This window comes from Pteropus medius, unplaced genomic scaffold, assembly GCF_902729225.1.
Source record: "Pteropus medius unplaced genomic scaffold, Ma_sr-lr_union100, whole genome shotgun sequence".
NCBI classification, from domain to species: Eukaryota; Metazoa; Chordata; class Mammalia; order Chiroptera; family Pteropodidae; genus Pteropus; species Pteropus medius.
The window spans coordinates 20,089,850-20,104,274 of record NW_024340696.1 but is presented as its reverse complement, the minus strand read 5'-3'; the positions used below and the strand labels follow the sequence as shown (position 1 = coordinate 20,104,274).

The 14,425-nt window shown below is 39.2% G+C and overlaps 1 protein-coding gene across 10 annotated transcripts in view; it reads left to right on the top strand.

Moving 5' to 3' along the window:
* CELF1 (CUGBP Elav-like family member 1) overlaps nt 1-14,425 on the top strand; it is a 63,796-nt gene that overhangs the window by 26,624 nt on the left and 22,747 nt on the right. For 7 of the 10 annotated variants that reach the window (XM_039869226.1, XM_039869208.1, XM_039869199.1 and 4 more), the window contains one exon: nt 8,708-8,859. The exons of 1 other annotated variant lie outside the window; for it this stretch is intronic. In XM_039869226.1, coding sequence (XP_039725160.1) covers nt 8,789-8,859 — 71 coding nt within the window. In that variant the 5' untranslated portion in view covers nt 8,708-8,788. Of the gene's footprint in view, nt 1-4,537; nt 4,573-8,707; nt 8,860-14,425 lie in introns of those variants that run through there. 2 more of the 10 variants (XM_039869217.1, XM_039869246.1) reach the window with 2 other exon arrangements.

The following is a 14,425-nucleotide window of genomic DNA, read 5'->3' as shown; positions in this document are numbered from 1 at the left end:
AAGGGAATTTACTGTGCCCTTCAGTGTATCTATTGAATCTGCCTAATCACCCCCATTTTACAGATGAGTGAAACAGTGGTTACGTAGTTTCTCTATGGTCAGTCTTGGGTCCACCTATTCATTGATGAGTGCATTTACAAATTTTGTTTAATTCACTAGCCTTTGAGGTAGATTCTAACCTCTTAGTTGTGATGTGTGTGCCCAGGATCCTTAGAATCTAGTGGCAACTGTTATTTCTCTGGTATAGGTTCCCAAGGAAGATAGACTGGCTACATCAGGAAAACTGTACTGGATTTTAGCACCAATCCCTGGTGCAGTTTTGCATCGGGATGAGCCAGGCTAGCCTGGAAAGCTTCCCAGTTGATCTTTTTATCTGGTTACTTGGCTTTTCAGGGTAAGGAAGTGGGAGGACATGCAGTTTTTCAGAGTAGTAAGCCCAGCCTTCTTATTGAGCCAGCCATATAATAGGAGGAAAAGAAGGAAGACAGGGCATTCATTGCAAGCAATCTGAAAAGTAACGACATTTTAGAAAAAGAACACATTTTCCCCAAATCATTTCTACTTGTCTCTTCTTCCGATTAGAAATTTGTTCAATGGTGTGATTGAATTCTGGGCATCCATTTGGTTCCTTTTGAGATATGTAGTTAAGTCTTTTATAAGTGAGGAAACTGGCATTTACAGATGTTACTTGCTCAGACTCACACCTCCACTGAGTAACAGCAGGAAGTTTTCACTACCTTAAATCATCTTTCTCATGATAGTTGTGGACATTTATCTACTTACAAGGTTTGTCTTAGAAAAATGGTCACACTCAACTTTATGCCCCTCAAGCATTTAAACATCCTTTTGTGTGGGTCATGTGCATGATCTTCCTTTACACAGGTTTTAACCTGAGTCAGCCTTTGACCCAGGGTTGAAGCGCTTGGCTTTATATTCCAACCCCATCATTGCCTGGATGCAGGAGATTTTGAAAGTTACTTCGTTTCTTTGTGTCTTTTCTCATCTGTAAATAAGGATAGGATAGGTATAAGGATTGAATATAAAGCACACAGGACATCGTATGGCATATAATAAATGCTCAGAAATGTTCTTATAATTATTATCACTTTGTAAATGGACATTTCTCCCCACTTTCAGGTGATAAGGTTTATGAATATTAAATAACCGTATTCCATTAATTTGAGAATGCATATTTATTACCGTTGATGGAATCTTAAATTCTTTGATTCGTAGTAATCTATTAGATTCTATAAGATAGAGAAGTCTGCTGTTCAAAAATCTATTCATCTCAAAGCTGGATATAAAATCGGTAGGTTATTGTTTTGAATTTTCTAGACCTGTTTTCATATTTCCCAGGAGACCTAGGGTTAGGGTTAGTTACCCTGAGGGCCAGGAGAAATAAACAAGTGAGACCTGCCTTGCCCTCCCTCTGTCTTCAACCTGAACTGCTTCACTTTAATGTCTAGAGGAAAAACATTTAATGTTTTAAAAACCTCTGATTTGGACAGTTGTTCAGTTCTTCATTAGCTCCTTGCTTTATATCAACAAAGTTTTTCAAGGTATTGAGGGCACTTACCTAACTATTGTTAATAAGAAAACTTGGTCAGTCTTAACAGAATAGTGGTTACCAGAGGAGAAAGGGAACGGCAGAATGGGTAAAGGAAGTCAAATATATGGTAATGGGTTAGAAACCAGACATTTGGTGGTGAGTTCACAATAGAGTATACAGATACTGAATTATAATGTACACCTGAAATTTATATACTGTTATTAGTGTTACTTGAATTAAAAAGTTTAAAGAGTTAGTTTTGCTAATGAGCCCAAAGCTGTGGGTTCAGGCTTTATGTAGGTCACTGAGCATTACTGTGTCGGCTATCAGCCCCTCTATCTGGAGTTTGTGATTCAGTGCATACTGTGTAAGAGCTGCTGATGGTGAGTGAGTCAGTGGCCATCTTCCTGGGAAGGACAGTATTTCGACGTACAGGCTCCATAGGCCAGCAGAAAACTGAGGAATGAAAAATGTCCATTACCTTGCCTACTACAATAAGGAAGGTGTGTAGGAGATCTGAGAGCTTTTGTATCAGTCCTGAGAGGTGATGTTCATACATCCTAAAAAAAAGTCAAGGTCAGGTATGAGTTCTAAGATAAATTCCAAAACCAAATGTAAGTTCCTTACAGGTTATCTTTCTTTGGGGAAATTGTGAGATAGGTAGTTTGCTTTTTAGAGTCCCCTGTTCTATTGACTTTCCAAGTACAATTTTAAAACTTCAAAGGAAGTCATAGTTTGAACATTTCTGGGGAGGTACACGTTTACAACAAAAGTTTATTTTCTAATACTTCTGGAGTCTAGAAGTTCAAGATCAAGGTATCGCCAAGTCTGGATTTTTCTGAGACTTCTCTTGATAGCTTGCAGATGGCCATCTTTTCACTGTGTCCTCACATGGCCTTCCCTCTGTGTGTGTGCGTGCCTGATGTCTTCCTTATTTTGGAAGGCAGCTATGCTCACCACTATACCACCAACACCAGCTTGTCTCCCATATTTTGAACATTTAACATGTCACAAGAAGGTAATACTGCTTGCTTCCCTCAGAGGTAGCTTGCCGTTCATCTTTCTCTCCTCTCTTGCTTCCTTCTCCCCACCTTTTTTGGCGCTTTTCCCCCTTACCTCTATTCACCCCTCTTTAGAACCACCTTTATACCCCTCTGCATGGTGATTGAGAAAGGTAAAGGCAATGTTAATAGAAACCGACTTCTGTGGATCTCCAAGGGAGATACAGGCTTCCTCTCAGAGCTTAATGCATTTTGAAAGGTGTAAAAAACTCATACTTAAAGCTTTTAGTTTGCATTTAGCTTTCCCCTCTTCTCAAAGCATTTCTGTTTTCTTACAGACTAGGCAACAGAATGGAGGAAAAGCAAAACTGAGAAAACAAAGGCTTTAAAGAAAATACCTTCTTGTGTATTGGGCTTCCCAGTGTCCTCCTTCAAGTGACCAGGGCCTGTGTGAAGGAAAATGATCCTTTTTTGTGTATTTGAGTTTACCTTTAAAAAGTCTCTGGGTGACTTAGGAGTAGGGTGAATCCATTTTTCTTTTACTCTTGGCTGGGCAAACAGGTGTTCCTTAGCCCCATTTGGGCTGCTGTGTTCTCTAGGACCTAGATAAGGGTCCCTCACTCTTTTCGTACATCTGCCCTTCTTAACAACCCTAGGCTTCCCTTTTACCCTCTGTATCCTGGAGATTTCTCAGCTAGCATGCAATCTGAGTCTGGTCATGCAGAGTCACAGAACAGCAGTGCTTCTCAACTGTTCCATGCATCGCTGGTCTTTTCATTGCCCTTTACATCTTTCAGAATAAAACAGGTAGAAATTTAACTTGCTTTCTAATCTCCAAGATAACCACTACTCCAGTGCCCTCTCAAGACACTGTTTCAATAAAATTTTGTACCTCCTAGATGATGGTCACGTTTCTCAAGACAGACGGACTATGGGCTCTGGGGTTAGAATCCGTCACGCAGATTATTTTAGCATGTAAACCCTTAGAACAGTCCCCAGTTTCAGTGATGATAATGGTACATCGAATGAGGTATTGTAGATTTAGTATATGAATCGAATGAGATATTGTAGATTTAGTATATGATTTTATGCCAGTCAAGAGACATCTTTGTCTTCTGGTAGGGTAGGTAGATTGTAGAGTCTCACAGTTCTGGTTCTGGATTTGTCCTTCAGGGTTCTTCTTATTCCAGTGTAGATCTCGTCCTTGGTGACTTTGAGCAGTTATCTGTGTATAGCCAGGGCCAGACAGCAGTACAGCTGGCAGGAGTTGTAGATGGTTTGTAGGAATACAGGCAGCTTTACAGAATCAATTTTTAGTTGCAAGATGTTTGATAATGTTTAAAAATAAAACAAATTGGTTTTGTGGTTCCTCTGTTTGCTTTTACCTTCAATTAACTTCCCCATCTCCTGGTTTTTTTTGGTTTTAGTGGTTCACCACCACCCTGCATTTACTGGGCCAGCGAGATGCATTTATACAGGCAGGAACTTTATTGCCTTTGAAGAGTTATGCCTGGCTCCTATTCAGGGAGGTTGCTTTGGGGAAATAGTGCAGCCTCTCTGCATTAATAACATGATCTTTAATTGCTAAAAGAATTATACAACCTTTAGCTTTATTGTAGTTTCCCATCCAAAAGCAGATTTTTTAAATGATAGATGTATTGAAATTCAACCTCTTAAATCCTAGTCATTGCCTTACTGTTAGTTGTGACATTTTGGGCAAGCCAGTTTTAAGCCTTTTAGTACTTTAAATTCCCATCTTTTAAGTTGCTGGTGATTTTAAATTAGCTTTGAGATGTTAAATGCAATTTATCTTTAAGGTATTGTGTACTTTAAAAATGGGAGAGGGAGGGGCTCTTTAAAATTTTTTTTAAAATCTTCAGCCATGGTGACAAAGGGGGCTTTACTTTGGAAGGAACTTAGATGCCTGGAATTATGAGAAATGTAGGCGTGGCCCACTTATTTTTCTTTCCTTGGTTTTTTAGAGTGAAGACATAGTCAAGAGAGGGAGGTGTAAAGCTACAGGTATGGGCTAACTGCTGGATGGGTGTGCTCCATGGGCGTCTTTTTAACCTTGCATGAGGCCTGTTGTGCAGATAGAAAAAATTGCCTTTAGAAAGGGAATGACCTTTTTTTTTTCCCATTATGGAATACAACTTCCTGTTCCTAGGAAACGAAATATTTTCTTGCTTTTCCCAACTCTTTCTCCTTAGCTATCTTTCAAGGCAGGCTTGTCTCCCAGGTGAACTAGCTAACTGCTGCTTAGTTCTAACAACTGGGGGGCGGGGAGGGAGGAGAGGAATGTGTCTGTATTTGTGTGTGTGGGAGCGTGAGCTGTACTTCACACAGTAGCTACCCAGCTAACTCCCCTTCCCCCGATTTTACTTCATAGCTGGAAGACCCCAAGTAAGCCAGAACAAGGGTGAGGACAGAACTTAATGGATTTCACAGATAATGTTACCCTCCTGGAACTAAAATTTGTTCAACATACTGATTTTTCAATCAGCCTTAGAGCTTAAATAAAGAATTACACTTAAGTTCCAGAACTAGTTTGGGATCTGAAAATATGACTTGATTTGAAGGTGGTCACAATTTGACAGGACAATTCATTAGGTCACAGTTAGTCCTAGAAACTCCAAAGGAAGACTCTCAGCTTATTCTTTTGCTGACTGCACTAAGCAGAGACAGGGTCTTTATGCTGTCCTTATCTTTGACACTGATTGAAGGAGGAGACAGTAGTGATTTAATGATGGAGGAGGAAATGGAAAACCTTTTAGATTTCAAAAAAGGTAGTTTTCCTTCCTTCAACCTTGTCATATCCTCTCAGTATATCATATGTGACAATTTTACAGACAAACCAGCTTGCCTACAATTACTAAACTTAGTGCTTTTTGTCTTACAGTGATTTTAGATTCGAAATCGAAAAAATATTTTTGCAATATTTCTATTCTTTAAAACTCCCTTTCTCCCAAGTTCAGAAATTTTTTCATTGTCTAGAGACTTCCTGGAAACTCAAAATGGTAGTTATTCTGGTTGGTTATTTTCAAGGTGTATCAATTGCTTCTTTTCTACATCCCTTATGTCATCTAACTGGCAGAAGCTCAGGTAGAAGAAAATATCTAGTCCATTTAACTGAGGTTATGACTACCTTAGATTTTTATACTTTCCTTTACATAGACCGACGGTGATTTTTAGTGACATGGATTCTCTTTTATAATTTACTAGTAGTCTCTAATTTCCTATAAGGTCATTTAACCAAATGACCTTACATTTTTGCCCTTTAAAACACATTTAGAATATCGAGGTGGAAGCATAAAATCCCTTCACCTGTCATTGAACTCCCTGGTTACATTAAGATAGACAGCCTGACATTTGCACATGCCACCTGGGTTTTTGTTGTTGTTGTTGTTTTGCTCAACTGTGCTTTTCTTTGCTCTTACTCTTTCAGCAAAACTGCTGTGATTTCTAGCATTTCTCTCTTTTAATCCAGTTTTTAAACTGTTCATTCCATCTAGTATTCTAAATGCAGGGTGTGCTATTCTTTTGAGGGTTTCCCTACTGATCATTTTTAATGATCTGAGTTCTTAATGATTATAGCAGGCTGATTGCCCTTACCCTCTCATAATCAGGTTTTGAACAGTTTGCCCTTAGAAAAGAAGTAGAGACTATTCAAGGCAAAAGAAACATAACTAGCTGAGAAGAAGAACCCATGAATGTAAATTCATAATGAGAGGACCCATGGTAAAAAGGAACTGAGGGAAAGTTTAAGGCCTTTTGCAGATTTATAACCTTTCCTGCCATCTCTTTATTTTTAATGCATTCTTTGTGGCAATAGCCTGAAATGTGTTTCCGGTTAAATTAAAAAAAACTTATGGGCAATTTTCTGTAAATAACTTTTAATTCTAGTTTTTAATTTTCTCTTTTAACACCTACATTTTTATATTCCCATAATCGTTTTTATCATCATTTAACTTTGTAACCCTTTTCTAAAATTGAGTGGCTCGTGATTAATATCTGTGCTCCCCCGTCACAAGCATGTTGAATTTGATTATACTGAGATAACTCTTATGACCTCCTTCATGTAATAACATTTTCATTTTGTAGGTTTCTAAAACAGTATTGCTTTATAAATCATAAAATGGATTTTAAAATATTACTCTAAATCAATGCTTCCCAACATTTGACTTGGTAAAAATTACTGTGAGGAGTGCACACCCTTTCATACACCAAGCAAGCCTGGCTACTCACTAAAGTATCCCACATTTACGTACTCTCTTTCCAGTTTGAAATAGAAATGTAATTAAAAGTTGTGTATTTTTAGTGAATAGTAAAAGTATAACGATAACCAGTGGGATTCCTTAAAATTTGTTGATTCCTTTTTAAAGGAGTCCTGGAACTAAAAGCTCCAGTATACATAGGAGAAACAAGGACAAACTTAACCAGTAACTTAACCAGTCCCAGCTTGGGTTACCATCATCTGCCTGTCTGGGAATCAGGGCTTGGTGAACTGTGTATTGTGTGCCAGTTGCATAGTCTCTTCTCACTTGTAACTTGTTTTTGCTTCCTCCTTTAATAGGATGGAAGAGAGCTCCTCCTACTTCTGTCTCTAAAGCAGTAGATCAGATGAGCCAGAGTCTCTGACAAAATAAAAAAGCAGTTAGCTGCTTTTCTAAATTTTGGGTGCTTATGTCTGGATATTGGACTGAAGAGACAGTTTCTACCTTCCTCAGTCAAATGCAGTCAGGTGTCAGCTGCTCTTAATACAGATTAGATCATTTAGGCCTATACCATGACATGCTGCCTTTCATTTATTTATTTATTTATTTATTTATTTATTTATTTATTTATTTATTTATTTATTTTAAACAACTCTCCAAGTTTAGGAGTTCATCCATTTACCTCCTTACAGGCTGAACATAACTTCTTTTTTCAAAGTTCACTGTGTTGTGAACTGAGGTTGAGTGAAGTGAAATCTTTGAGGTAAGGCAACCCTAATGATAAAAATGGAAAGAAGGCCTGTGAAATTTGGGAGCCTTCAGAGATACAGTTTTAGAGTCACTGCCTAAATATTGAAATGCCACCATTTGTTGTTTGAAGGGATGTGGAGCTAAATTGAGAACGGGAGCACCACATCTGCCTTGACTGCTAAGTATATCCATCTCTGCTGCTCACCCACAATAGAATTTTTATGTGTGCATTCATTAATCTTGGTTTTAGCAGAAGTTTAAAGGAGGACAGAGAAGAGGCGTAGTCTGCATTTCTCTGTCCTTCCTTTCATGTTTGAGTGTTTATCCCTAGCAGACCCCAGTCCTTTTTCATCATTAGGTCAAACAACTGAAAAGACACTATTTCCTAGTACTCTATCAAGAGACAGAATATTACAGTTCCCTTTTTATTTTTACTTTTTAAGTTTTCTGGCAAATTAAGATTCAGAGTTAGTAAAGAAGTTCTGCCTTGTGTCACCTAATGAATGTCACCGAAACAGCAATATTGAAAGTCCTTCACTCTGATGAAGCACACTTTGCTCTCAACATGGTCCAGTGCAGGTATTAGTATGTGAGCAAGAAGTTTCTGGTGACCCCTTCTTCGGCCCGCTTGCCTCTGGCCTGCTTCTGAAGATCTGAACTCTTCCTCTTTATTTGAGTATTCTGAGCTTAGTTTGGACCCAAGGACTGTGTTCATTGCTGTCTTTGGCACATGGAAACTAAGTTTGGATGGGACCAAGGCTAACAAACCAGTTCTTCTCAAAAACATTTTCAGACAACATGAGGTGAGCTTGCTTTTTTTTTTTTTTTTTTTTGCTTCAGGCAGTTTTGGGCTTTTTGGGGGTCCTCAAAAACTGATTTGCAGAGAAGAGTTTAGAAGACATGAAACAAGTTTATGTTTCTTCTGCTCTGTTAGCCACTGCTATCTTCATGGATCTGACACTCTATTTATCTGACAGTGCACTTAGTACTGCTTCGCCAGGGAAAATCACACAAAACAAGCCTGGCGCATCAGCACTTTCATTGTGTGCTGGGCTGAGCCTCCCTTCACATGGTCACATCCCCCTTTTAATCCAGTACTCCCTTTCCCTTCCCCAGTCCTGCCTGTTTCTGTGGCACTTAATGCTAGTTTCCCTGAGCTCCTGTTTCCACTTTGTGTTTTTTGTGGGGCCCAGGAAGCTAAAGCTGTGTGTATTTGTGGATCAGACAAGTGCAGCAAGTTAATATCATTGGCTTCTGAAGGGGAGAGTGAGGTGATGGCTGCGTTTAAGTTGGATTTCCTTCCAGAAATGATGGTGGATCATTGCTCTTTGAATTCCAGTCCCGTGTAAGTATTTTTGTTGTCTAATTTTTTATCATAAGCAGAGGAACTGGGTTGTCTTCTTTGTTGTTTAATGAAACTGGTCCCTTTCCTTTAAACAGAGAAGAAAAAATTGGATGAGGAAGCACAGTCTACGCTATGGTTATTTTCTATTGTAGTCTGATCCATCTTATTGTTGCTGATTTCCTCTAGGCTATAACTAACTTCTGTACATAAGGATGTATTTGATACATGACCAGAGACATCAACTCAAGTGTGCTGGCTTAACCGTAGCTTTATTTCTTTGGGTTGGATATATAATTTCAAATAATCTTTTGGGAAGTTACTTATTTTTAATGATCAAATTCTAAGACTCATTACAGAGGATATATTTAATAGTGTATACAAGATGCTATATTGACATGTGAAGTGTAATTCTGGTTTTTATTTTTCCCAACCTAATTGAAAATGAAACACAATACATGATTTAGGAGGTGTCAGATGCTCCCCCTCCAAAGAAATATATTAAATTTGATTGGCAATTTGCCCAAATAAATTTCGAATGTGGGAATGAGAAGCCGCCTCAGTTTGCACTAGTGTTCAAGAAGAGACACTGCCATTGTACAGAGCAAAAATACTAACCTGGCCCTGAGTTGTAGCTACAGGGAACCTGAGTTCTGGGTTTTGTAGAGACCACATTCCTAACTTCTGATTTCAGTTACTTTAACCAAGCTTCAGAATGTTTTGGAACTTCAAGTAAATGAGTCTTTGGTTATTCAAAGCCAAGAGTATTAAATGGTAGAATACTCCCTAGATAACAGGTGGTAGTTGCAGGTCTTTGAGTTTAGGCCTCCATGTGCAAGTCAGGTTACCCTGGGGTCGGGTGTAACAGGTGTGAATAATAGCAGATTCTGAATAGTTCTTCATGGAGTAGTCCTCAGAGTTATCTGGCTTGCTCATTTGAAGTAGATCCTAGCCATCTCTGTAATCTCCAAAATAATAGCAACTTAGATGTCTTTTTATGAGAGTTCTTTACTGCTAAAATTCTATTTAATCAGTAGATAACAGGTAAAGTCACAATGAATGCCATCATAAAGACTTAACTACATAATAAAAATATTTCCATGTATCAGATATGATCCCTAGAAATTGGACTTTGTGGCTCAAATTATCTTTCACTATAATACTCTCTCTAGGCTTTGCCACTGCCTAGTATTCAACTCTTAGATAGAACATTTTTCCTCAGTCTTGTTTTCTCATCTTTTAAGAGGTTGGACTGATTCTGTATCCCATGAAGTCTGGACCATGGAACACTTGCATAAACATTACCTGGAACATAAAAATGCAGATTCCTGTACCCATTCTCAGATATTCTTATGCTGTAATGGAGCCCAAGAATCTGTATTTTAACAGTATCTCCTGTGGTTTTCATGCACAGTGAAGTTTAAGAACTAATGGGCTGAATACAGGTTATCCTGAGTAGAGGTAATCAGGGCTCTTTTATCATTTTTTTCCAAGTACATTCACATCTGTTTTAGTCATCTATCTTCACAAAAGCTTTGTGAGATTAATTGGGCATAGGCTATTGCTCCTATTTTACAGATGAGAAACCCAGTTGAGAGAGGCTATAACTTGCCTGAGGGGGGTCGGTGCCAATCTTGTGCTTAAAAATGCAAGTTTAGTGATATACTATTTTTGCCTGCTAGACCAGGCCTTAGTGTCCTTGAGCAGTTAGCCATCAGCTCTTCTCATTATTGCGAGTCCTCAGTCCTGAGTGGGCACCATACACTAAAACACCCCGCAGAGTTAGGAAGAAGAAAGTTCTTGAGAATGGTGTGTGCTTGCCAACTCTCCCTTGGATTCTGAGCCCTTTTCACTCATACTACTTTAGCAGGAGGCTTGACATCAGAGATTTTCTCTCTGAAGTGATATTGCCTGGGAATGGGATCTAGCAGTGTATCTTACTTAAAATTTTTTTCACAACAGAGAAGAATTGATGGAGGAGCTGTGGAAGGGCCCTGGACACCTGAGCCCTAGTTCCTGTTCTCACTTGTAACAATGTCCTTGATTCTACTCTGACCACTCTTCAGCTTCCCCTGGATTCTTTCACTTTGCTTCCATTACACTCTTTAAGACATGAATGTTGGCCAGGGCTTCTATCTCAGGCCTTTGCTCTTGGTTCTCTCATTGCTTAAGGGGGAATTGATGTGCTTTTCTGATTCTCATATCTCTATATCTTTCCCCTAAATGTCCCCTGAGCTCTGTGACTTTAAGAATTGAATACCTCCATCTGGAAGCTTCCCCATGCATAAACGATCCCCAATATTGTCTGTACTAGAATTCAAGAGTGATCAGCAATTTTTTCCTTTTTCTCATCTCCTTTATCCAGTGATCTCCAAGTTCTAGTGGATCCTGCCCCCCAAATTTTTCAGCATTGCCTGAGACTGGTTCCTAACCTCAGGAGCTAGGTCTTTCAAGAGCTTCTTGATCTCCACATTTCCTCACTTTATTTTATCCTCTAGGTTATTGCCAGGTGTCTTGTAAAAGACAAATGTGATCACTTGTTTAAAAATTTTGAATAAAGTCTAGGCCTTTCCAGTGTAATATGGAAAACCACTCACTGGGTCTCTCTGATGTATCTGTTCTCTTCTATTTTCTAATATATTAAAAAATATTCCTAACTTAAGTGCTTTTTCTATCTTTCTAATGTTATTTCACTCTTCTCTCTCTTATGAGACCTTACCATTTTCTCCACACCTCTTAGGCTTTTATACTTGCTCTACTGCACTTTCTCCAGCTGCTTTAGTCCATTCAGCCTAAATCACTGCACACATACCCCCCTCTTCCAAATAAAATAAAACCATATTAGTGACTTTTTTCACAGAACTTTTTTTCATTCGTAGGGTGTTATTGTCCTTCTACCTGTTCAGTGCCATTGCCTCCAGGGCAGGAGTTGTTCATTCTACTTTAATAGACCCATATAGTGCACAGTATCTGACACATAGTAGGAACTTGGAAAATACAGGTGAATGAATGATAAGCCTTGTGAGGTTGTTTTTTGTTTGTTTGTTTTAATAAGCAGATATGATTACAGAGATAAGGGCTCTAGGCATTATCTCGATACCTCAGGAAAGAAGTATGAAAACCTTCACAAGCAGATTGTTAGCTGTTCTGTTGTTGAATAGCCTTAAAAACCTTTATTGATAGCTCTTTCTAGCACCTAACACCCCAACTAACATAGGAAGATCTCCCTTTATCCAAATGAATATTACTTCCTTCCAGCATAGACACATTCTGTCTTGTTCTCACTAAAGAACAGCTGGTAAGTAACTCAGGCCAGTGTTTCTGGGTCCTTTTTATTCTGATGTTCTTCTGTGTCAGTTTTTTCACAGCACAGTATGTAAGACAGAGGGACCTGGTTAGGAGTGGGTGGTGACTGGAAATTGGGATGAACAAGTATTTATGCCTGCTGGGGAGGTGGAGGGATTGGTAAGTATCTGAAATTTTTCTTTTTGTTGAAAAATGAAGGTCAACAGGTAACAAGAAAGTTAAAAAAAAAAAGTGAGTAATGAAAGGTTTTAGAAATGATTTTTAAACAGATGTGGCTGCAAGGAACAGATACCCACTCAAGCTAGCACATTTTGCAAGGCTTTCTTGTAAGGGCTCATGTGGACTGGGCTATAATGTAATCAGGAACTCCACAGGTGGAAAACCTGCAAACTGTTTTTCTGACTCTGAACACATGTTCTGCTCTCTCTGCATGTGCTGCTACTTCATCTGTGTTATAACTTTGGTTGCAGCATGGCTTTCTTTGCCTTGCCACTATCCTTCCAGCCTGAGTTTTGATTTCTCTTTCCCTTTGTCTCTCTCTCTCATTAAGATAGAATTCACATAATGTAAAATTTACCCTTATAAACTGCACAATTCAGTGATTTTTACTGTACCCACAATGTTGAATTATCACCACTAATTCCAGAACATTTTCATCACCCTAAAAAGAAACGCTGTACCCCTTAACAATCATTGCCTTTCCCCCCCTACCCCACCCCAGAAAATCACCACCCTACTTTCTGTCTCTGTGGATTTGCATATTCTGGATATTTCCTATAAGTGGAATCGCACAATGTGTTGCCTTTTGTGATTGGCTTCTTTCACTTAGCATAATGTTTTCAAACTTCATCTGTATTATAGCCTGACCCTTGTTATCTCTTGCCACTGCCTTTTCATCTTGTCAACTTAACTCACTACTCTAGTTGCATCTTTTCCGCTTCTGACTTTACCACTGCCTATTTCTGTTAACCATTTCCAGATTCCTTAGAGCAGTGCTGTGCAATAGAACTTTCTGTGGTGATAAAAATATTCTATATATCTGCCATTTTTTTTTTGCAGTATCTGCTAGTCACATGGGGCTAATGTGACTGAGGAACTGGATTTTTTAAGATTAAATAGCCACATCTGGCTAGTGGCTATTGTCTTGTTCAGTGCATCTGCAGAGTAACTTGATTAGCCAGGCCTATCTTTCTGTTTTAAGCATAGGTCATGGTGTTGTTTCTGGCCAGCCAGTGGATCCAGCTTGTTGGGTTAAGATCCACTCCCTGGTCTAGTCAAGTAGAGCCTGGGGATGGGAAAGAAGTAGAAGAGAACATCAGCTCTGCCCCGCTGAGCTGGCCCTGGGGCTGGGAAGTTAGAGGGAGAAAGATAAGAGAGAAAAGTTTTAGGAATTTTGAGCTGATGTACTTTCAAAATAAAGTTCTTTGTTTTCCCTTCTGTTTCTCTTCCAAGTTGGTTCTCTGCTCTATTTTCCTGTGGCATGTTTCATTGAGAATCAGGTAGACAGGGCAGCCTCTGGTCCTGGTTTCTCATAGTTTCTCATTCTTAATGAGTCAGAAACAACATAAAAAGAGGTGGTTGGTGCCATGCCTCTCCCCTGAAACGCTTGCTGCCTTCTCATCTCCCTTCTTCCCTCGCTGCTGCAGACCCTGCTTTTTCCTCTCTTCCATCTCATTCCCAATTCAGTATTTCCACAGAAATACTGGCAATGCTTCCACAGGAGATAAGAATTCCACAGACTTACCTCTTAAGAATGACAGGGACACTGTAGACATTTCTCCGGGGGGCTGCTGAATTCCTTGGCTCTTGAGCAGGCATACTAAACACACAGAATTCATGATCACTGACCCTGAGGAGTGCTTCATCAGTAAGGAGGTAAGGCACAAATTTGAGAGTGGATTTAGTGATATGTAGAGTAAATGCCATACCTGGACGCTATGGGATCCTTGGCATATCACACTGGGAGTCTTGTCCCCAGGAGACTTTTTATGCAGTGGTTACTTTTAACTGAGGACAACGTGCATGCTGTAGGTATGTGTGGAAGGCTGAGGAAGAGCTCTGTTGCTCCTCTCTTAGACACAGTACCTGTTGATGAGAAAGTTTGTGACTGCTTACTGCACATACATAGGTATACAAGTGGTTGCTTCTCCCTTTTCTTTTTTCATCTCTAGCTGATGTTGCCACTTTTATTTCTAACTCTGTCTTCATGTGCTTCAAAGATATGTTTTCATTATTCACCTCTGTATACCACATCTAACAGTGC